Below are 25,368 nucleotides of genomic sequence, written 5' to 3' on the forward strand. Positions count from 1 at the left end.
TTATCACTTCCTGGTGTGGCTACACCGTAAAATTAGATGTCGCAATAGGTTGCTTATCATCACATCACTAGAACAATTTTTATCAGCGTTACGACAAATACTCTCTTGTGTTTTAAACTAACAACAAAGAATGCATAAACTAATACTGCAGGCAAACACTACATGGATTTACTCTTTATCACTTCCTGGTGTGTCGTGGCTGCCGTGTAGGGTCGGCGGCTAGAGCCCTTGAAGTCGGTGTTGCGCATAGCCAAAAAATCAGCTAACTAAATATCGGATTTTGTGTCTTAGAAGGCTTCACTAGACCAGATTGGTATTCACACCGTGCAATCCTATCTCAATTATCTTCAACTACAACTAGAGTTTGCTGTTTGTGAACTCTGCACGTCTACAGCAATCCACGCGACAGCGGGAACGTTGCCGTCGACAGAGTTTCATCTCATGCAGTCATGATCGACGTTTATCATAGTCTTGTGTGCACCATTATCACGATGGCATTCGAAACATCTACCATGTTCTAGATATAAGTTCTAGACCTCTAGTAGCTTACAGGCATCTGGCAACCTTCTTGCACCTCCTTGGCTTCTTTTCGCGCTGCGTGCCATCGCCATGTGCTCTTTGCTTCACTCGGGTCACGCGCACAAGAAAAACCATCGAGAAACAAAAGCTTTGTCGTTCAACAGCAATCTCATGGTAAATGGTAAATGTGTCTATAACATATTTGTCCCGTCAGCTTTATGGTAACCACCCTATTAATATTCATGGGATAACTCACCCGGAACACGGTTAGAATTGTGCTAACACCTAGCTAGTAGCTACCTCTAGGCAAAGAAAACTTAATTTTCTTTCGCCGGTTGTCCATTACTTGGCACGTAGAGTAGCCACCATCTCACAATCTCACTGTACGGATCCACGTTTTACCCTAGAGACAAAATCTACACACACACACACACACACACACACACACACGCACACACACACACACACACACACACACACAGACACACACACACACACACACACACACACACACACACACACACACACACACACACACACACACAGACACACACACACAGACACACAGACACACAGACACACGCACGCACGCACGTACGCACGCACACACACTTATTTGGCAAGTTTTCAATCTACTTAGCTGCAGCGCGCGTTAGAACGTACAATACACACGTCTATATATTTTAAGGTAGTCTCCACCTTATGAATAAGCTGACAGGACAAGTATGGTGTAGGCACATTTACGATTTACCATGAGCTTGCTGTTGAACGACAACGTTTGTTTCTCGATTGTTTTTCTTGTGCACGTGACCCGAAAATGGGTGAAACAGACAGCATGTGGCGATGGCACGCAGCGTGAAAAGAAGCCTAGGAGCTGCAAGAAAGGTGTCAGACGTCTGTAAGCTACTAGAGGTCTAGAACTTATATCTAGACATGGTAGGTGTTTTGGATGCCATTGTAATAATGGAACACACAACGCTATGATAAACGTCGATTATGACTGCATGAGATGGAACCCTGTCGACGGCAACGTTCCCGCGTCGCGTGGATTGCTGTAGACTTGCAGATTTCACAAACAGCAAACTCTAGTTGTAGTTGAAGATAATTGAGATAGGATTGCACGGTTGCATATCAATGTGGTCTAGTGAAGCGGTCTAAGACACCAAATCCTGTATGTAGTTAGCCGATTGGCAATGCGGCAAGCCGACCCTATATAGCCCGTACATGTAGCCGCGACACACTAGGAGTGATAAAGCGTATTCTCATGTCGTGTTTGCCTGTATTATTAGGTCATACTTTTGTCGTAGTTAGTTTTAAACACAAGTGAGGATCCATCATCACATAGAACACTACCCCATAGCGCAGATAGAACGTCTACAACATCATGCTGTGTCTCTCCTGTGCCGTGAGAACAGAACCCACACTGACTACAAGTGAGAATTACGAGACCAAATAATAAAGGTGGACACGCAAGCAGTGCTCATGGCAGGAGGGCATAGGGAACGTACGTGTACACTCCTGCTGACACGCCCCTCCCCTCGACGGTACCGCGTCCGACTACTACATTTACGTATGTCGTACTGTACCGGCAGAATAACCGCCAATTCAATACCAACTAACTTTACACAAGCAACGTACTGTATGATCGCGTGAATTACGTTTGTACTGTATCGTAACCTTTCTACAGAGTCTCTAATTAGCTAAGAATGCAACAACACGCAGCTAGAGATCCTCTAGTATCGGTATCAACATCTGTTAGGGGTTTCGTTGAAGGACGCCCCCACACTACACATAGAACGCACGCACACACAATAAACAACGGATCCGAATCAAAGACATCGTTTAGCACTCGGTAGGGGTTGATCGGTAGAGCGTGCGTTGAAAGAATGCTGTCACATGTTCGGCAAGATCGCTAGCGTTACGAGGTCGTGGAGGGCACAATCACGTTGGTGGTCGATGGTGCTTTGGAAATACTCCTGGATCATGAGAGCTGGCAGCGCCGACTAACTAAATTTCCGGACTGCGAACAACTTGAGGATTCCCCAACTAATTAACTGTAACCTATACCGCCGTGCAGCACGTACAGTATAGGCACATCGTATTAAATTGAGTCACGGATGGACGAGAGAGAAATTCAGAAAATGGTGAAGGCTGGTCTATCGCACTCAACCATAAGTTATATACTTCGAAGAAGACATCCTGGAGTCAAAGGTTTTTCTGAACGATCCGTTAGACGATTTCGTCATGAGCAAAACATTCATTATCGTTCTGCATTATCTGACTTTGACATGAGGATGGTAGCCCAGGCAGCTGTTAGAGAAGTAATATGTTCTCTTTTTAATAAACCCGTATAAACAGATGGAGACTTTTGCCGTTATTACACGTATCTACATAGGTTGGTCCAGCGTACGGAAGAAAGATGATGAAAGGGTATCTTCAAGCAGGAGGACTTAGAGTTGGTGACAAACGCATTGGACGCATTCTAAGACATGTTGCTCGTGGATATCATGGAAGGAGGCAGCAACTAGCTCATCGGCAAATAAATCCTGTGCCTTACTACGCTCAATATCCTGGACACAAAATGCATATAGATCAAAATGAGAAACTTGTTATGTATGGAACAACACACGTTCTTGCCATAGACGGTTACAGTGGTTTTATTCTTGGTCCAATTACTATGCCAGTCAAGAACAACCTCATAATTTATAATCAACTTTTTCATACCTATACTTTAGCAGTTTGGGTTATGGGACCAGATTCGCGTTGACCATGGGAGAGAGTTCTATCTTCTTCTGTATGTGCAGGAACACCTAAGTTATCTAAGACGAAATCAAATGAGAGCACCTCATGTGCAGTCTATGTCAAGAGAGGTACCTATGTATTGTACACTCATGCATGTTATTCTAGTTCTTACAGTCTGTAATGATATAGCTCTTTTGCTTTCTGAAACAGAATCATCCTGCTGAAAGAATTTGGGAAGAAGTCAATCAAAGAGTGAATTACCCGATAAAACAAGCTCTCAATGCTCTAGTAGAGGTGGACCAGCTGAACATGAATGACCCTATTCTTAGATTTTGTTTGTCCTGGATAACAATGAGAGTGTGTCAAGTCGGAATTGAACGTTGCGTTCTTGCCTGGAATAATCATTTCATTCCAAGTATGAGATTTAGAATGTTGCGTATACACTGAGCTCGTTTGAAATCGTACTAATTGGTGTGGTATACATTAACTTTAGGAAAGGGTATTCCCAGAGACAGAATTCAGATGTCCATGGCTGTCAGACTTCAAGCACAAGACATCCCAACTGTAGATGATGCTGTTCGATCATTTGAAGGAGAGGGAGGAGTTCTAAATAGACTTTCTGAATTCGGTACGGACCGCATCAGATGCGACCATGTTCGCCAAGCGAGATTACAAGCCTTTACGTTGAGATTTAGTTTTGATAACATTTACTCAGAAACAGTCAACGGCCGTTGGCAGCAACTACATGACTCTTGGCGCTACTATTATCACCTTACAACTACATTCTAATAGCATCTACAATATCATATACAATACGCCAATATGATGTAATACCATAATTTAGCCCGTGACTCAATTTGATACGATGTGCTGCACGGCGGTATAGGTTACAGTTAATTAGTTGGGGAATCCCCAAGTTGTTCGCTGTTCGGAAATTTAGTTAGTCGGCGCTGCCAGCTCTCATGATCCAGGAGTATTTCCAAAGCACCATCGACCACCAACGTGATTGTGCCCTCCACGACCTCGTAACGCTAGCGATCTTGCCGAACATGTGACAGCATTCTTTCAACGCACGCTCTACCGATCAACCCCTACCGAGTGCTAAACGATGTCTTTGATTCGGATCCGTTGTTTATTGTGTGTGCGTGCGTTCTATGTGTAGTGTGGGGGCGTCCTTCAACGAAACCCCTAACAGATGTTGATACCGATACTAGAGGATCTCTAGCTGCGTGTTGTTGCATTCTTAGCTAATTAGAGACTCTGTAGAAAGGTTACGATACAGTACAAACGTAATTCACGCGATCATGCAGTACGTTGCTTGTGTAAAGTTAGTTGGTATTGAATTGGCGGTTACTCTGCCGGTACAGTACGACATACGTAAATGTAGTAGTCGGACGCGGTACCGTCGAGGGGAGGGGCGTGTCAGCAGGAGTGTACACGTACGTTCCCTATGCCCTCCTGCCATGAGCACTGCTTGCGTGTCCACCTTTATTATTTGGTCTCGTAATTCTCACTTGTAGTCAGTGTGGGTTCTGTTCTCACGGCACAGGAGAGACACAGCATGAGGTTGTAGACGTTCTATCTGCGCTATGGGGTAGTGTTCTATGTGATGTACAAAATCTAGACATGAAGTGCAACTTGCAGTTGGGCCAATCGTACTCCTACATCTACAGTAATGACGCGACCATGCACTTCGAGTTACTAAAAATTAGTAACTGTCTGAAGCGCCGTACGTACAGGTGCAGAAACACGGTACAGGAAACGTGCTGATGTGATTAGCAGAAACCGCGCCTAGTTTAATTGAATCAATGTATCAGCACGCGTTGGAAAGCACCCCTACGCCGTCCAATGGACTCCCTACCGCGTACACTGCTACTCGCTCTTTCAATTTTCTTTTTCTGATGTACTTAAATTATTTGAAAGAACGGATGAGCGTTCAATTTCTGTTAGTTCAAATCCGGCCATCAGTTCATCTAGACAACTACGTCCGCTTTCTCGTAGGCAAAGCAATTTCTAATATACTGAACCTAAAAATTTACAAATTTGAAATAATAAATTTGAAATTTTGATTTTTTTTAAATTAAAATTTAAAAAAGTAATGCAAATTTAAAAAAATAAAAACGTTATGTAAAAAATTAGAAATTAGAAATTTAAAAATTAAAAAATTAAAATTTGAAAATTTGAAATTTTTGAAATAGCCGAAAGACCCACTGACCCTGCTGCTGCTGCTGCTGCTGCTGCTGATGATGATGATGATGATGATGATGAGGCTGCTGCTGCTACTACTACTACTACTACTACTTTGTGGCTAGATGGTTTGCTATCATGATACTCTAAAGATAGCAATGAGCTATTTGTTCTGCCTAGTTGACGTAATGTTGTACGGTTCTGTGCACCGGCGTAGCGTCGGGGGGAACTGGGGGAGGCTATATCCCCCCAAGCATTTTGGGAGTGTCACTCCGCTCATGCGGAATTTTGATTAATTATGTTACCAAATAGTCCGCATAATCTTAGGGTAGCCTGTGAAAGACGACATTGTCACTTTGATAATACATATCAAGGGCGTAACTAGCATTAAAATTTTACCGAAGCAAGTTTATATAAATTAATTAATTAACCTCTAGGTTTCTCAGTCACGTGTGTAGCAAGTGCTTCGCATGCCGTGAACGTGCGCTATCTAAGTGCGAGAACAGTGGTGAAAGAGGACTTCTCCTGTTCGGTAACCGCGTGCAGAATGCCCGATCTTTTTGTTATCTACTAACTGACACATCTAGCAAAATTTTTACAACGCCACACCCATTTTATTTACCGAGGCAACTGCCTCGGCTGTCTCATGCCTAGTTACGCCACTGCATATATACACATCATTATTTCGGTGTGTGGGAGAAGTCAGTGGACACGTGGAGTGCGCATGCCCATCACGTGTATAACGTTTGACACGCTTTGCGCGTCCGGAAATGGCAGAGTCAAACGCAAAGAAGATTGCATCAAAAAAGCAGAAAGCTATCCATCAATTTTTCAAGTAAGTCTAAGTTCGACAAACCGATTGACCGGAGAATGCATTGTCTAGCGATTTGCCATTGCATGCATGGATCGACTCCGTTCTCTCTCCGCTCTGTGCTCGGGACTGAGTCGGGTTATTCTAGCCAACTAGCCCTAATTACCTATTGCTGGCTAGATTATCATTCCAAAATGCTATAATTGGTCAACACCGGTTTGCACTGAAGTAGTATATATTATATATATTCTATTGTCATCGTCATTTTGACGAGCGCAGCGAGCTTTGAAAATCCTCATGGCACGGACTGTTTCCACTTCATTAATTACGCACACTTACGGCAATCAGTCCCGCAGTCTATTTGTAACCTAAACTCGATACTTACATGTTTAGAAACTGTTACCAAGGATCATCTCATGGACATACAGTTGATTGTGAAATGGAGATGACACTTACTGATGATCTATGGGAAGTATGATACGTACGAAAGTCCAAGTATAGGCCAAGAATAGTAGAAAGACAGAAACACTGCAGCAACTCCGCTGCAGAGTCAGTATAAATCTAGTCAGTTTTTGACTCTAAATTTATACAATATATTAGAAAATAAAGTTATAAATAAAAATATAAAATAAATATTTCTCTGTTTAAACTTCTATATACTTCAAAAACAGTGTAGTCGATTTATGTTTGACCACATGATTTCGAGCTTTGATTATTGTTTTTCTGTATTTGCAATTGCCTACTTGTGCCTTCTGATATGCACAGTGGACAATGATGCAGTCAACGCTAGCGACGCAATTGAAATGTGTAGTGGCCACCAAAATTGATCAAAAAACAAATCATTAATTTTGCTGAAAACTAAAGTATGAGAAAACGCGTAGGATGTAAAGCCAAATTTACCAGCAACTGCGATTCAACTCTATTAAGCTAATTAGTAACTAGAGTTTCCAAATATTCGCATTCTGTTGCAGATATAATAGCCTAAACTCTACGAATTATATAACATCTTGCACGTGAATGTGAGCGGAGCGCTATAATGTACAACTGCACCTGTCAGTTTACTCTCTGTTGGTTCTCAGTTTAGACTTGCTAGCACTCTAGTGTCTTTTTATATCAACAAGTATTGCAGTTCCCGCACAAACAATTACGAACAAACATACGTAACATCAACCAAACCATATGACTAATTGCAGTCTGCTAATCTAATGCAGTCGAAACATGTAGGAGCATATTGCAGTCCCAAAATTCTAGCAAGTGATCAGATCAAGCACATCCGGGTATAAACATCTCGTCAAAATCCATCAATCCGTATTACCTTCGTCTGCCAAACTGCACCGGGGTGGAGTCGACGGGCGTAAACTTTCACAACGCTCACGAGCATCGCAACGCGTCGTTTTTGAGTTGATCCCCTCAGATTGTCCGGACTCGCGAACACACGATTGAGTATGATTGCAGCGATTGCCAACACAATCAGAAATCAATGTAACACGATCAGAAGTCAATGTTGTCTCTGAAAATGTCTGGCCGACATCTCTGATATCTGGATAGGCGTCGTCAGTAATCCAGTCGGGGAGAGAAAAACTTCGTCCATCTTGTATCACGAGCGTATAGAGTTTGCGTGCACATTCGGGACGACGGCTCGCCAAGAATGCAAAGCACAGATTTGCTAGAGAGTATCTAGGATGATGGCTACGTAGTTCTTGCAAGATGAAGCGAGCCGGCTCGTTGTTCGTGCTGATGCAACTCTCCAGTTTCTCATCATCTACGCCGACTTGTTCTGCGATCAACCTCAAACTCATGGGATAGTCTCTCGCCTGCATCTTTATTGCCAGACCTTCCATTATTTGCGGCGTAAGATTTTCCATACACACAACTAGAACAACTTTGTCAGACAACGAAAACATAGGCGGTATGAAGTTTTAGAAATATAACAACACAGCAAACTTCAGACATAAATTCAGTACACAATCCAAATTAGTAGGCAAAACTGCATTGGAAATGCTAAAAATTTAGTCCACCAGGTCAATAACTTTAAAGCTACAAGAATTATTTGTTTGACAGGAAATTTCGTTCAGAAATCCGTGCGTGCATTTTTTTATTTTTCATTTTTACAATTATTAATATTAATATAAATATTAAGTAACCTATGGGCTACCAGTAGACAAAGAGTCAGTTTTAGTAGCTATTACAGAACACAACGGTCAGAAGACAACCTGCACACTTCACTAACCGACAGAAAAACTGAGCAGTGTGTGCCTCCGCAGTAACACGTCGTTGGCCTGCTAGTACCCGGATGCAGTCCAGAAAATTGACGCATAGACGCGTACACGTGTATACGAGAGATTTTCTAGTTCTTCGGGACCTCTTCATTAAAGTAGAACACTCGTGATTTGCTAATCTCTCTCCCTGCTTTACATACGCAGATTTGGCAGAAATAATACGTGCTTTCACTACCATAGTTACTACAACCGTGTGCGCAGTCAGAATAAAAACCAAATTGGTGTGCGGCTAAAATTGGCGCGCGCGCGCTTGTGGCCTAACGTACATTTAGATTTTTGCCTAAATTCTGAAACTCCTAGATAAGCAGAGACTTGCAAATTAAAATAATTAAACTAAATAAATTACATTATGCTAGTTGTAACTATAAACCTAGACAAAAGTATATAAACGCAACCAAATTAAAATTGATACACATTTTATGGATAAATATTTTCCGCTTTCTAAATTAATTGCTGACAAAATAATTGCTAACGTTTATTCTAGATATATGATCTAAACTTATTAGATCAAACTAGTTAGACGCTGCATTTACTTTGTTGTCGCTCTTCGTTGGCGTGTTTCAATCCTTGACAAAAGAAAAAAAGCGCTAGACACAACACAAACTAGCAGCAGAAAACGTGAGGACCAACTTTGTGCAATTTCACGACCCAGCTCACGCGGACTGGGAGTCTCATCCGAGCCATCTGAAAGTATTGCATTCACAAAATGAAACCGAACTGTCGTTTCCCATTGCAGTGACGGATCTGGAGAGTGGCGCACGCCGGCTGAAAGTATGCAAGCATGCGCACACTGTCTGTGACTCTGGTTTTCAAATTTGCGTTGTGGGACGTCAAATTATCAGAAGCCTAACGCGCGCCCCAGTTTCCGCCACTGTATTTACAAATCTTACCAGCAATGACCGACGCTCTCGACGACTCCAGCGTCAGACCTTTGTCTGGATTGCTAGCGACGCACCAGTATGTCTCTTGGCCGGACACTCTGGAGATTGTCAGTGTCGGTGTCGTTTCTCCCGAGTGGACGACGCTGCTAGAGTCAAAGACGCCGCTTTCACGGTGCCATTGATATCTCCATGTCGTGCTGTTGCTGCCGTGGACGACGAAGCTCAGTGTGATTGCTGAGCCCGCATCTCGGTAGTAATACGGCTCTAGATCCTCTAGCAAAGAGTATACGCGTTTTACGATTGCAAACGGTGTCACATGAATACGCACACTGGCACGCACGCACGTGCACATGCACTAATACTAGTCATTACCAGAGGCGCGGAAGCGCTGGGTACAAAGCCTAGTTCGCTGACGCCGACGTTGACGCTGACGCTGGAATAGAAACGAACCCTATAACAGCGTCAGCGTCAACATCAAAGGCTGTCAGGGCGGTGTCTTTGATGTTGACGCTAAGCTGAACCTCAGCGTCAATATTGTGACCCAGCTTTTGAGACGGCCGACTCAACAAATTGCCACCCCTTCGCGCATGCGCTCATTGTCACAAAAGCGGATGCCGCTAGCTGTCTAAGTGTTGCAATAACGCACAGATAATTAATACTGCAGTGCTTCTTCGTTCATTAAATCTAATACATAAAGCTCAAATTGTGTGTGTGTGTGTGTGTGTGTGTGTGTGTGTGTGTGTGTGTGTGTGTGTGTGTGTGTGTGTGTGTTCGCGTTTGGTGGCCACGTCTTTCGTCCGTTCGCAACCGAAATCGACACGCACACTCGGCACGCACACGAGAAGGTTTGCGTAAAATATTTAAAATTTATGTACCAGGTCCCCTCTCGAGGGGTCGACCCCCGCGTAAAATTTCTCGATGACGCAAACGCTACACATTCCAGTTCATTCGAACACACGCCCACTTCAGTCCTGTGTAGACTGTATGCATCGTCGTCCTTCGCAAAGCTTCAAGCAATTGAATATCTCTTGCCGACGAAACTTACTCTTCTAGCGCTTTCGTTTCTCTCCAAATTCTGATTGCATTTGCACCAAATCCAACCTACACGTTTTCAGCAGCGAGCGCTACACGGGGAATGTGTCGATTTCTATCGAAAGAAACGCGAAGAGCAAGATTCGAATTTATTCAGCACATCCGGGACCTCGCAACAAAGATTGCACGTGACGTGTCCACAGACCTACCTTTACAGTATCTTGCCCGTACGAAGGACGGGCCATGTATACTAGTTATGAATAAAAAACGTTTTGAAAAAATCAAATTTTTTGAAACATTGGCAAAAAATAAACAAAATAGATTTAATTTTTTAAAATAAGAACATAATATTAATTAAAGTTATTACTCAAAGCGATGTTGTATCGGGTGGATGCTGTCTCTTGCAGTGGCTGACCTAGACGGTGCCGCTGGTGCAACATGCAGGCGCTTGATTCTGGTTTTTGGGCCAAAACTAGGCAATGACAAAGAAAAGGCTTGCAAGGTATGTAAGCATGCGCGGACTGTGCATAGAGTTTGATATTTGTAAAATAGGCAAACGACACAGACACACGGACACACACACACACACACACACACACACACACACACACACACACACACACACGCGCGCGCGCGCGCGCGCACGCACGCACGCACGCAACTCGTCGAGAAACTCTGGATCCACCACTGTCTTGTCCTATGCTAATAGATCTCCTTTCCTAAGCTCTCTCATGCAAGTTTATAACACAGAAGTATCAATCTACATATTATCCTTACCTTTAACTAGAAATTCAATCTCTTGCTGGATTGTGTTGCTATTGTTGATAAAGCTGTATTTACCAGCATCAGCAACCTCTACTGTGGCAAACGTAACTGAATTATTTTGAACAACCATTCGATAGGACGACTGCAGTGAAGCACCGTCTTTAAGCCAAAAGAAACCGCTTGTTCTCCACGGCAAACGCCAACATGAAGTATCTACGTCTGCTGTTAGGGCGTACGAAGAGCCAACAGAACAATAATGTACCTCATCTATATAGACAGGTATCAATGCTGTATAAGTCTATTGCAGTAAAGTCACACACACACACACACACACACACACACACACACACACACACACACACACACACACACACACACACACACACACACACACACACACACACACACACACACACACACACACACACACAAACACACACACACACACACACACACACAGACACACACACACACACACACACACACACACACACAGAGACACACACACACACACACACACACAGACACACACACACACACACACAGACACACACACACACACACACACACACACACACACACACACACACACACACACACACACACACACACACACAAGCATTGACGTACTTTTGTCACTTATCCCATCGGACTCTCCGCCAAGACGCTGCCCACTTTCATCTGTAGTAAAAGGTTGTCGACAGTAGCGCCAAGCCACAGCCACAACCAACCCAGTGACAAGCACCACAACACCGACGCCAACACCAGCAGCAATCACGGCACTCGATGCACCAGCATTCTGTCCAGACACATCTGCAGTACTCCTGTTGCTCGGTAGGGTGACCACTCTACTAGTTGGCCTCGACGACATCTTTTCAAGCAAGTCACTCGTTGCAGAAGCAGAAGTCAGCCTTCCAGACGAAGTACTGGTGTGTTGTAAAGAAGAAGTCCGCCGAGAAAAAGTAGTGTGAGTCTTCTTAGGACGCAACGTTGAACGAGAAAAGACTCGAGGAGACAAAGATGTGACAGTAATTGGTGTGCGGGCCGATCTCCCCGTCGGAGTAACAATAGAAACAACCACGGGCTCGCAAAATCGAATACCTCCGCTGATAATTATCTTTTGATATCCGGGTTTACATTTGCAGACAACGTCAGTAGTAGTCGTTGCTGGGCTGTCGACAATTTCATTGAACATACATCGAGTTACACTCTCACATTCATTGTACACGTCCGAACTGCTGGAATAGTTGACTCCAGCCATGCACGGCTTGCAGACGGTTGGACGCAACCCGTTGCAGTATTGCTCGACCCCAAATCCGGGCTCACACGGAAGACAGGCCGATGCGTGGCACGGGTGAGGTATCAAGCCGGGAGACAAGCCGTGACAGGGATTGGTAGTGTCGGTAGATGTTGGCCATCTCTAGAGACAAGAAATTAGACAAATGAGTTGTACATATACACAAAGGCAGACGTAAAAATTGCAAAAGAATAAACGTATTTACCGTATTCATAGTTCTGAAACATGGGGCGTTATTTGAGCATGGACCGCAATTCGAGCATGGGGCATTTATTATTTCGTGATCACAGAGACTGTTGCATTGCTTGTTTGCGTAGCATCCACATGTTACACGAACAACACGAACAAACTACCGTAACCTAATCTTACAGTCTTATAAGTATCTGGCAGAGAGAGCACCGCCCTCTACGGTAACATTTGCAAATATCAGCGCATGCGCAGCAATAGACCACAACTCAAACGTAAACATTGGTAAATGCGCATGCTTATAACTAGGTTTGAATAATAGTAGAGCATTATTAATCGAGCATGAGGCATTATTATTTCATTATTTATAAAGTCACCATGCATGGGGCATTATTTGAGCATGCGTCACTATTCGCGGAAATACAGTAACACTCTAGACAAACGAACACATTACGGAATAATCGAATATTCAACTTCAATTATGATCAAACGCCTTCCTTAGATATGTGTGTCGCTATGCCCCTCTATAATGGGCAAGTCGGGTCTTTACCCCCATCTGGGCGCCCACCAACCCGGCAGGCGAGCCCAGCGGGGTACATGTTTCTGTGTAGACCACACGGCGACCAATGGCTAGCCAATTCGATATAGATTACAGGCATTACGGTGACCACGAACATCGAGACAGCACGCTTAGTAGATATAAATGACCACCAAGAAAGCACTGAACGTCATCGTCAACTGACCGTTCGCCAGACCACGGACACTCTCCAACGACTGGAACGAGTCATAGTCTCATGGATAACGCTCGAGAAACATGAGAGAGAAAGACAGACAAGCTTCATAATTTACTGTCGTCACTGGGGTTTGAACCCCCAAACTATGGAGTGATTTGGATATCATTATTATGACGTTCAATTTTGAATTTTTTTAATTTTTTATTAAAACCTTTCGAATTATTAATAATGGCGTTCATTTACAATGTTACAAAATTATACATTTTTTCTCATCAACAAACGACTAAGTACAGTGCCAAAATGTTATTCCAGAATTTCAAATTTCAATTTATCTTATTATTTTGTTTAGATTAGTTACTCTACAGTAAACCGAATTTTGTATAGATTTGTAGCCTTTCAATTAATTATCTGTATATCATCAAGCAGTACAGTACACTTGCATACCTGATTTGCCAACTGAAGACAATAAGTAGTTGCTATAGGATACGTTAGGAGAAACGAATACAAATAATAACAATGAGAACAATTGCATGTAACAGCGTTGGAGCAGGTTTTCTTAGCTAACAGCAGATGCGTTTGGCTGTGATCGCTCCAGGGGTCCTGAACAGTTAGAAAACAATTTGGAATGCGTTTTGGCAAGGAAGTTACAAATTCATCATTGCATATGATCCGCTAGATTACAATCATCCCCGCATTACAGTCTGATGCTGGCAATGATTCTGAGTGATGTGTGGCAACGTATCCATGCACCATTTCACATGCATCATTGCATGCACGGTCACACCTGTTTCAATAGTTCCTGCACATCCGGTTCATCTTACAACTTTTCTTGGAAACCTCCGGACTAGGATGCAAGTGACCAAAATAAGTTTTAATTTTATTCACGGATTGCACAATTGTCAGTAATCGTTTCCAATACATTTCAATTTCATGGGAACATGCAGAGTCCTGTTACCGGTATAACACACCACATCACAAACCAGACCTATTAGATGTGATCCATTGGCTTGTAATTTTCTATTGTACATAAATAATTCTAGACAGTTAGTACACGACGCTGGCTACGTTTTCCTTGATTAAAAATTAATTTTGTAACGAACAAAGTATATATACTTGTAGAAAATAGTCAAGTATTTAGTAAATTAATAATTATTATTGTCCACATTTAGAATTTGACTTTGTTTAGTTGCACCTCTTCTAATAATGTATTCCTGGCTGCTGTGAGGCATACAGACATCCAGAAACACTATTTCAGCTAGCCGCTTCCCAAGACTACACTCACGTGAGCTTGGCAGTGTCCGATTCTCGTATTACACTTTGAATCTAATTTTAGCCAAACAAGCTGACATCTTGGACAAACACACTAGACAACAGACAACAGACAACAGACGACAAACAACAGACAACAAATGTACACTTTTGGCAATAAAATCTCCGCAACTCCACGTGGTTTTAGCTAGTTAACTAAGAAAACTTAATTAACATCTTAAAAACTTAAAATTAAAGCTATAAGTAAGAGAAAGATAGAAACAGAATGTGCATACATCGTCTACTGTACTCTAGACATTACGACATCGGAAACGTCAAAAAACGCGATAGCATGTGACCGAGACGGAAGTAGTCACGCGGACACGTGCCACATACGTCGACCGCCTGGCTCTTCCTTCTAACAATTGCGTTGGCGTCGTCTCATCTTTCTACATGTGACTATGACGGAATATCAAAACCTAAATTCAGCAGTTCACTTTCACTAGACTTATATAGATAGACTACTCGATGCATACAACGGTCATTTACCAGAGACACCAGAGTTGCATTGTATAATACTATATATAGTCTAGACTACTAGTAGCTTACTCGTCAGGCCTACTAGCTGACACTTCTAGACAAAATCTTCCGGCTAATCAGGAAGCCAAGCCACAGCAAGGTCGTTCTATGATTCGGTAGAAGGTCACAACTAGCCAACTCGCGTTTCTCTACCCACTGCTTACGCTTACTAACCATCAGACAGACGATCTTACCAGAAGTATGGCCAGGATGAAACCGAGTGAGCGGACACATTTCCGTCTATGACATTCTTCTCCGTGCAGCTTCATGCTTTTCCCTATTAGAACACGCACGTGCGTCGTTCGTACTCGGTTGGAGCTCGATACTCGTTTGCGAGTCGGTCGCTTCGACGAAAATGCTGCAATTCGGCGCTTGCGTAAACAGGAATGAGAGGAGTTGCCACTTGGTGTTGATTACTAGCGTCACGGATTTAATTTCATCGTCAGGAAATCAATTTCACTATAGTATACATGCATATTCTTTCCATGCATTCGTTACGCTTCTTCCCAATTCTGTCGCTATAATATATATATGTGTGTGTGTGTGTGTGTGTGTGTGTGTGTGTGTGTGTGTGTGTGTGTGTGTGTGTGTGTGTGTGTGTGTGTGTGTGTGTGTGTGTGTGTCTGTGTGTGTGTCTGTGTGTGTGTGTCTGTGTGTGTGTCTGTGTGTGTGTGTGTGTGTGTGTGTGTGTGTGTTTGTGTGTGTGTGTGTGTGTGTGTGTGTGTGTGTGTGTGTGTGTGTGTGTGTGTGTGTGTCTGTGTCTGTGTCTGTGTCTGTGTCTGTGTGTGCGTGCGCGCATGTGCACATTCGTAATTTGACTTTGTTTAGTTGCACTTTTTCAAAAAAATCAAACATCTAGAAACACAATTAAGTTTAGCCACACAAGCTGACATCTCGGACAAACGATATCTCATTATCCGCGGGCCGCCCATAACCAGAGAGTGAGGTACTCTCTAGCTAGGGATGCAAGTATTCTAAAATGATCGCCCATACAACAATATCCAAACACGTGTTATCCAGATTTCTTATAACTCAGTAAAAAATCTCAGAGCCATCTAGCGCTCGACTGTAAACGGTCCGAATGGTAGCCAGACTGCAGCGCCGGATCCAGGAATTTTTGAAAGAGGGGGTTCACCGTTAGCAGTTATTTATAGCATTACTAACTTTCTCTTTTCTAATAAAATTATATGAATTATTAAATTACACCTATTGGAAAAGAGGAGGTTGCAACCCCTGAACCCTCGCTCTGGATCCGGCCCTGCAGACTACTAACGCTGACACTAGGCCTCTCAGAAGCCGTTTATTATCGGCAAGTAAAAAACGCGATTTATACACTCGAAGCAACTACAACGACGAGAGTCATACCAAACGATTTGCTCTTGTCGGAGAAATTGCACTGACTCAAAAGTTAGAACTGTGCAAAGTCCACCCAATAAATACGTAACTGCTGCTACCACAACGCAATGTCGTTCCGGTCACGTGTGTACATGATAGTTCCATATAATTAATTACCTATTATTAGCTGGTGACAACTACGCTTTGGGAGATTGCTGACACTTCCACAGCGAGCTTACAGTTGCGTGTATAGTTGAACATGTACGACTATGCTCAATGGAGTGCTGTCTCTGTCCATGTGAATGTCAGACCTGCTAACCTAGCTTCCATGGGAAAATGCGGGAGAAAACGAGAGATAATATTTCTATAACCACGCCTACAATAACACATTACTATCAATAAATTTATGTTATGATATGCGTTAAATAATATTGTATGCTCCATCGTAGTAGAAGCCATTAAAATATATAGACACATGTATTGATTGTTCTAACGCGCGCTGCAGCTGAGTAGATGAAAACGTGCCAAATGTGTGTGTGTGTGTGTGTGTGTGTGTGTGTGTGTGTGTGTGTGTGTGTGTGTGTGTGTGTGTGTGGTCACGTGTGCGCATGCGCGCGCATGCGTGCGTGCGTGCTTGCGTGCGTACGTGTGTGTGTATGTGTGTGTGTGTGTGTGTGTGTGTGTGTGTGTGTGTGTGTGTGTGCGCGCGTGTGTGCGTGCGCTTGTGTGCGTGTGTGTAGACTTGGTCTCTAGTGAACCAGCATAGTGAGATTGTGAGATGGTGGCTACTTTACATGCCAAATAATGAATGACTGACGAAAGTAAATTTTTAAGTTTTCTTTGCCTAGATGTAGCTACTATCTAAGTGTTAGCGCAATTGTGGTCACCATGAAGCGGAAGGGAGTATGTTTTAGGCACATTTACCATTTACCATGAGCTTACTGTTGAACAACAAAGCGTTCGCTTCTCGATTGTTTTCTTGTGCACGTGACCCAGAGTAGAGCAGATAGCATATGGCGATGACGAAATGAAGTCAAGGAGGTGCAAGAAGGGTGCCAGACGCCTGTAAGCTATTAGAGGTCTAGAACTTACATTTAGACCATGGTAGATGTTTCGGATGCCATCCTGATAATGGCGCACACAACGCTATGATAAACGTCGATTGTGACTACATGAGATGGAACCCTGTCGACGGCAACGTTGCCGCTGTCGCGTGGATTGCTGTAGACGTGCAGAGTTTACAAACAGCAAACTCTAGTTGTAACTGAAGATAATTGAGATAGGATTGCAAGGTGTGCATACCAATCTTGTCTAGTGAAAGCGCTCTAAGACACAAAATCCGATATTTAGTTAGCCGATTTTTTGGCTATGCGGCAACACCGACTTCAAGGGCTATTCTCTCACAACCCTATATATCGCCCTAACAGAGGACCCTGCACGCGTAGCCAAAACACACCATGAAGTGACAAAGCGTAAACCCATGTGGTGTTTGCCTGCCGTATTAGGTCATACTTTGTTCTTAGTTTTAAACGCAACAGGAGTATTCATCGTAACACTAATGGAAATTGTGCTAGTGTGTGATGACGAGCAACCTATTGCGACATCTTGGGAGTAGACACACCAGGAAGTGATGGTACGCATTACGTCAGACAATGTGGGTCGCACACCAGGAAGTAGAAGTCGTTATGCATAGCGACGTCAACCGAAAGACGGGTGAAGCTACTATTCGTGAGATTATGACTAAACGTCTCTAAGTCAGAACCCGTGCTAGAGGCAACAATTCTTTTCCCCGCAAACGTCCAGACGAACGCCGATGGGCCGTCCTCTCGGGCGTACGTCGCGTCACGACGTGTGGTACGGCGTCGGAGAGACGAACTCCGTTCTCCGGCGGCCACATTAAACTGGAAACATTGCGAAGATAAATACTTTGCAGACGACTTAATTAAACAAGAACCGAGGTATTGTACAAGGCAGAGTGGTCTTGTCGTTACCTTCAGAAGTTTGTACAATGTCAACAGTCTCTCGGTTGTCGCCTATGACTTCTACTTCCTGGTGTGCGACCGACAATAAAGACCAAATGTCTGCTCGTCATCACAGCACTGTCACAAGTTTCATTAGCGTTACGATGAATACTTCTCTTGTGTTTGAAACTAACAACAAAGTATGATCTAATACGGCAAGCAAACACCACATGGGTTTACTCTTTGTCACTTCATGGTGTGTTGTGGCTGGTAGAGTCGGCGGCTAGGGCGACATATAGGGTCGTGTGAGAACAGCCCTTGGAAGTCGGTGTTGCCGCATAGCCAAAAAATTGGCTAACTAAATATCGGATTTTGTGTCTTAGAACGCTTTCACTAGACCAGATTGGTATGCACACCTTGCAATCCTATCTCAATTATCTTCAACTACAACTAGAGTTTGCTGTTTGTAAACTCTGCACGTCTACAGCAATCCACGCGACAGCGGCAACGTTGCCGTCGACAGGGTTCCATCTTATGCAGTCATGATCGACGTTTATCATAGCGTTGTGTGCGCCATTATCACGATGGCATCCGAAACATCTACCATGGTCTAAAGGTAAGTTCTAGACCTCTAGTAGCTTAGGCGTCTGGCACCCTTCTTACACCTCCTTGACTTCTTTTCGCCATCGCCTTATGCTCTCTTCTCCACCCTGGGTCAGTGCGCGCCCGTGCCGTGTGCAGTGCAGCCCGATGTAGAGTTACGTAGTGTAATCATTGATTTTGATGCTTCTAGTCGTTTTCTCCGTAAGATAGAACGGCTTGCTGTCTTTTTGAAGTTCACCATTCGTGTTAGCTATGGCGCATGCGCAAATAAAATATACTCGGTTCACCCTAAACGTACTGCCAAATGGACGCTGCTCAGGTGGATGGCATCTACTCATTAGTTTCTAGCTTGCAGTTTGACTGACACGATTTTGGTTTGGTTTAGAGAGAATTATAATTTACTATCAAGAGGGAAAACCTTTGAAGGTGATTCTAGCGTATTTGGCTGCGAATCACGTTGTTCGGAGGTGACTAGGAACGCTTACTTATTTACTTGCAAACCTCTATTTGTGATACTGTGAATTGCATTGTAGCATGAGCTGGCTGAAGCGAAAGGCTAGAGCTCTTGGTCTTCGAAGAAGAAACGGTAGCTGGGATCTGCTAGTACTGCCTGACATCTTGCAAGCAATGCAGGTACTGTATCTTGCGTACGTGTTTACAGCTACAAATGCTACTGTAGTGTACAGTACTAACAAATTTACGAACAGCAACAATAGCAGTCACGTGATTTCCTATTTTTAGTAGCAGGCAAGAAATATTTCTACAGTACTGTACCACGCTCATGGGTTGCTATTTTTTCAAAGTGATTCGATATACGAGTTACTATTTAAGCATGGTTGGGGTAAGTAACCGAGCACTGCTACTATGTAATCATGATTCAACAGTGGCGTAGCCACTTACATTTTTGCGGGTTTAAATTGTATTAATACCATTAATTATAATTTGGTGCTTATATTTAAGCTATGTTTATGTTTAAGAAAATTAATTATATTAATTTAGTTAATTAGGGGGCAAAGTGGCAAATCTTTTTCAACATTACCAATGGCTACAGAACTTTCTTCAACAATTTCAGAAGTTGAGGATACTGAGGAAGCTTGTTTTGATGTTGGAACAGCAATATCCATGCATTCATACTTCAGGGGTTTTCCCAGGAATTAATAACAGTGCGACATTTATTAATATTAATTAGCCACCCAGATCGTATCTTAAACAGAAGAAGTAACTTTAATTAATTAATGATTGTCAGACTGATTGGTGTTGCCACTGACATAAATGTCATGATAGTGTGGTAGGAACACATGCCACATGGATAGTCACCAGGTCAAGGTGATATGCATTACTGTCTTTTAGCACAACACACCAAATTCATAGGAGCGTCTGGTGGGTACAGATCTTTGCTAACAGTATCCACCCTAAAGCCACTGTAGGAAATGGAAGACATGTCACACCTGCTTGAAGACCTGAACTGATTGGAATGCTGTCAGAGTATGAACTTATCATGGGATGTACTGTTGTAGTCAGAGGTGATAAGAGATCTTGTACAGCTTACTATGCATACTAGTAATCCTGTGAGTAAATACTTTGAAATTTTATATTGCTATTCCAGTTGAGTGGTTACACTCTGTAAATCGATCTGTTAGGGTACACTAAACAAGAATGATAAAGACCTCACATAGTAAACAGTTACCTCAAACGAGGGTTGACAATGAAAGCAAAAGTTACTTGACTACACAACACGTAATTATCTGCCCAAATCTACTTGACGGTAGACAAGCACCTAGTTATCTACAGGATTATGTGTACAAGGTTGCGTTGAAGAAATGCCAATTACAAAGCTGTGGGTGTGGTGAGCTGGGACTAATGTCAGGTCAATGCGTGACGGTCTTGTAACCCTGTAGATAATTGGATGCTGCTCTGCCATCAAGTAATTACGCTTTGGGCAGGTAAAATTACGTGCTGTGCGTCAAGTAACTTTGGCATTCCTTATCAACCATCATTTGAGATACAGTCATCACATCATTTGAGATACACTCATCACCATAGCGCCATCACCACATCAGCGGCGCGGCCTCGCTATAGGGAAACCCCTGTACCTAGAGACATTTTAATGTTTTATTTTATGCATATATACAGTACATGTGTGTGTGTGTGTGTGTGTGTGTGTGTGTGTGTGTGTGTGTGTGTGTGTGTGTGTGTGTGTGTGTGACGCCACTCAGGGATTAGTATAAATAGTGTTTGTGTGCTTGTGTCTTATATAGATAGAAATTGAGCGGTGTGGGAGAGGTGCTGGTTATCGGTCTCTCTGGAAGAGATTAAAGGATCGTCATGGGCTAGCAGTACGACGGTTAGTAAACTTATTAGTTGTATGATTAGTTACACTAAAGTTTGCATTTGTATCTCATTGAGCTGAATAAATTGCACCTCGACATTTCAGTCATTGAATGTTAGGTTAGTCAACGTGTTTTGTTGTAGACATACATAGAAACAGGAAAATTTAGATACTTGTTTTTGCCTTTGGAACAGGAATAAGCGGGGGATATAGGAATACAATTGTTGATTGCAGATTGTGTAAACAGGGATATCGTAATGACATTACTATCAATTATGGATCCAGAAGGAGCAAAATCTAGGAAAGGTCGACGACTGAAGCGCAGAGTTTATGTAAACAAGTTACTATATTTGAGAATATGACACATGATATATCAGTAATTGAATTTCTGTGCATGTTAGAGTCCAAATTATGTTTGACATACAGATGGCTATGACAAGTTTAGTTCTTTTGGGATTTACATACACGGTTGTATTGATAGGTATGCTGTCTTAATTTTGTTTTGCTGTGTCATTAATTAGGTCACATACTGACTTTGGACTGACATTAATTTTGTGTGTGCTTATTTTGTTCTGTACAAATCCTGTTGAATATAATGTAGGTATTCCAGAAAGATCTTGTGGATGAAGATTTCCCCCACAAACAAGGATCCAAGTGTTGTTGCTAAATATTATCTTGATGTTGTTAGAGATATTGGAGGTATGTCACTTACATTTTTATTGTGTGAATACTTTCTTACTGGAACGTTTCTGTAGCACAACACTGTTACTAGTATTTCTTATGCTTAATGAATTTATTAACATAGTAGCATTGTTTTGTATTTGGTTACTTACATCTGTTCATTTTCTTTGAACATGTTTGAGGTGTTTTATCTATACTAATATTTTATTATTTGCATAGGAATAATGCAAACTAGTTGTTGCAATGTTTCATTTTTCTGGATAGGATGCCCTAGAGTGCTTAGATCTGATCATGGCACTGAGAATTGTCATCTAGCTACTGCACAAATTACTTTTCGCTTCTATGGTACTGATGCTTTACCTGCTGACAGAAGCTTTTTTCATTATGGAAATCTACTGCAAACACAGTATTTGGAGCAAGTGTTTAGAATAACTGCTAATGTTTCTGTTTGATATCTGTGTATGAAGAGAATAGAAGGATTATGGTCCCAGCTGCGAACTCAAATGACTGACAAGTGGATACTATTGTTTCAGCAACTGTCGGAAGAAGGGTTGGATATACTCAAATGATAACACAAAAATGTAAGTGGTGTAAGTGGTCTGTGTGTAGGCAAGTAACTGCTAAAGACATTCTTTTCGTGTGGTGTAGGTAGGACATGTTTTTGGTTTGTGTTCACTCAAGCTATGGAGGCAGAGTTAGACTATTTTACTCATTGGTGGAATACGCATCACATGCGAAAAACACACACAGCTAGCTGTCCTGGTGGAGTACCAGTAGATATTTTTGCTCTTCCTCAGCTTACAGGCATGTTTGTTATATTATGCCTTCGTGTTGATTTGTCACTATTCACATTGTTTATGTATTTAGGATCTGAGGATTACTTGTATGCTGTTGATCCTCAACTGTATGATGAAACATCGAACTACTCGCATCTTTTCAACCTTCATTTTACTGCCGGGAATTTGCGGAAGCTGCACAGTCATTGCTGAACATGCTTGACATAGATATCAATGTTATTGATGTCAATCTAAGCGATTGTGTTAAAGCATACAAGTGCCTTGTAGCTGCTATGGAGTTCTGAGGTAACTGACACAGGTATAGATAATAGTGTTTATATCTAATATATATGTATGAATTATATCTGTGAATTTATAATTTTAATTGAGCAATGCTCTGCATCTTGGGAATTCCAGGGTGTTCTGTATGTAATTTAGAGGTGACATCACGTGGGCAGCAACATACAATCTGTTTGTCAACAAGAAATGTCACAAGACAAAGTGCATTTTTAATTGTACCTCCAGCACACAATGAAAAGATGTTTTACCAAGTGGCAAAAGATTAAGTTTAGCTTACTCAGTGGCAATTCGAAAACTAATCAATTCTCAGACGAAAACTCAACTCAACTCAACAAAGAACAAACAGTTTCTGACTGAAAGTACATTATTCTGGAAGGTTAATTTCTGTGAGCTTAGAGACTACAGAGTCTGCAGAAGGTCGCTTTTCAGGACTGATCTGCAAGCAACTTGCAACAACATCTTTAGCAACCGATGGCATAACTCTAGAAATATCTGGTCCTCTGGCATAAAAGAAATGCCGTTGAATGGCCATTGGCTTTCTGTTGATTTCATTCCAAATGAAACATCCTGTTAGGAGTTCATACAGCACACACCCTAACGCCCATATGTCTGTTTGTGTGGAATAGACGCAATCAAAGACTTCTGGAGCAGAGTAAGCTGCTGTTCCCATCACTGCTGCTGTGCCCATGCTTGTTATTTCTCTGGTACAAGCCAGCCCATAGTCTGCTAAGTAGGGATGATAAGTATGGGCATCTATCTGTAACACATGTTGCAAGTTATATCCCACTATTTGATTATTTCACATCACTCTTACTAAAATGTTGTCTGTCTTCAAATCTCTATGGAGCACCTTAGGTTTTGCATTATGCATGTATCCTAGAGCCGATGTCACTTGGGCAGCAATTTGCATTCTGTTTGTCAAAGAGAACTGTAAAGGACAAAGAAGGGCATTCCTCCAGTGCACAATGAATATAGTACATGACCTATCTAATAATTCATTAACAATCTCACCTGCAAGTTTGAAGTCTGTGCAAACAAGAGCTCGAAAGAGACTTGGTCCGTTAACTAAGTTCATGACAATATAGAATGTTGATGGCACTTCTTTCACCCATGTGAGGATCATGATAATGTGGGGGTGCCGAAGATGTCTAGACGACATAAACATCCATTCAATATTGTTGACAGGCGTGTTTGCAATGTATATGGTCACTAACAATAAAACTGAAATTTCTCTCTCAGGTGTAATGGGAGAATTTTTTACTTGCTCAAATTGAATTATTTTAACGGCAACTCTGGACCCACTCCACTTTGCTTCATACACTGTGCCAAAATTTCCTTTACCCGGCTGCTTTCCAATCTGAATGGTACTTGGCTGCACTTCTAGCTTGACACACAAATTATCTGTACAAAACAATAAAGTTAACAACACGATGTAGCAAACATGTACAAGTAATCAATGGTCAATATGCTAGTTACCTAGAGGTGATCCTGTCTTCCTGTCAGCATCAGACGTGGCATTCACTTGCTGCTCATCAGTCTGAACTCCTAAAGACTTGTATGACGAATGAATTGATGTTTGTACTGCTACAGATGTGGTCGCAGTTGCTGTGTGATGGGACTGGATTGCACCAAGGGACCCATACGCTGATCCAGGCTCTTCACCTTTTCCTACAGCACTGCCATTGTGTGTCCTATCAACAAATGTGTATAATCTAATTGTAACTGGTTTATGAAGACTAGGTGTAGTACTGCACCAACCAGCTCTCATAGACTGTGAAAGAGTCATCAGATGTAACCTCCATCTCGTCATAGATTGCAATTCCAAATAGAGGTTTGCAAGTAAATAAGTAAGCATTCCTAGTCACCTCCGAACAACGTGATTCGCAGCCAAATACGCTAGAATCACCTTCAAAGGTTTTCCCTCTTGATAGTAAATTATAATTCTCTCTAAACCAAACCAAAATCGTGTCAGTCAAACAGCAAGCTAGAAACTAATGAGCAGATACCATCCAGCGGAGCAGCGTCCATTTGGCAGTACGTTGTAGGCTGAACCGAGGATATTTGATTTGCGCATGCGCCATAGCTAACCCGAATGGTGTACTTCAAAAAGACAGCAAGCCGTT

The 25,368-nt window shown here is 42.4% G+C and overlaps 2 protein-coding genes and 1 long non-coding RNA gene across 3 annotated transcripts in view; 2 read left to right on the top strand and 1 right to left on the bottom strand.

Moving 5' to 3' along the window:
- The window catches only part of LOC134190302 (uncharacterized), a 9,015-nt gene extending 4,965 nt beyond the window's left edge, over nt 1–4,050 (top strand). The window contains exons 11-15 of the mRNA XM_062658754.1: nt 2,711–2,840; nt 2,915–3,202; nt 3,255–3,389; nt 3,451–3,676; nt 3,755–4,050. Of these exons, the coding sequence (XP_062514738.1) occupies nt 2,711–2,840; nt 2,915–3,202; nt 3,255–3,389; nt 3,451–3,676; nt 3,755–4,050 (1,075 nt within the window). The remainder of the gene's footprint in view (nt 1–2,710; nt 2,841–2,914; nt 3,203–3,254; nt 3,390–3,450; nt 3,677–3,754) is intronic.
- A 3,259-nt stretch (nt 4,051–7,309) lies between these two features.
- Nucleotides 7,310–15,577, bottom strand: LOC134189814 (uncharacterized). The gene is made up of 7 exons (XM_062658201.1): nt 15,455–15,577; nt 11,847–12,636; nt 11,229–11,483; nt 9,429–9,692; nt 9,169–9,222; nt 9,072–9,104; nt 7,310–8,132 (listed from the first exon to the last, which is right to left on the bottom strand). The coding sequence occupies exons 1-7, from the start codon at nt 15,527–15,529 to the stop codon at nt 7,561–7,563; spliced, it is 2,043 nt and encodes a 680-aa protein (XP_062514185.1). The 5' UTR covers nt 15,530–15,577; the 3' UTR covers nt 7,310–7,560.
- Nucleotides 15,578–19,555: 3,978 nt separating this feature from the next.
- Nucleotides 19,556–21,594, top strand: LOC134190078 (uncharacterized). Its single transcript, XR_009971575.1, has 3 exons — nt 19,556–19,626; nt 19,693–19,792; nt 21,418–21,594. It is a non-coding gene; the product is annotated as an uncharacterized LOC134190078 (long non-coding RNA).
- Nucleotides 21,595–25,368: the final 3,774 nt, after the last annotated feature.

The sequence above is a fragment of the Corticium candelabrum genome, chromosome 14, assembly GCF_963422355.1.
Source record: "Corticium candelabrum chromosome 14, ooCorCand1.1, whole genome shotgun sequence".
In the NCBI taxonomy this organism is placed as follows: domain Eukaryota; kingdom Metazoa; phylum Porifera; class Homoscleromorpha; order Homosclerophorida; family Plakinidae; genus Corticium; species Corticium candelabrum.

Bases quoted from the DNA above. Each gene is read 5' to 3' on its own strand.
- LOC134189814 (XM_062658201.1), bottom strand. From the start codon at position 15,529: ATGAAGCTGCACGGAGAAGAATGTCATAGACGGAAATGTGTCCGCTCA. The intron at 9,693-11,228 runs GTAAGGATAATA...ACTCTTTGCTAG, and splicing joins GATTGAATTTCTAGTTAAAG to AGGATCTAGAGCCGTATTAC. The intron at 8,133-9,071 runs GTAAATGCAGCG...AAGTTGTTCTAG, and splicing joins CAACGAAGAGCGACAACAAA to TTGTGTGTATGGAAAATCTT.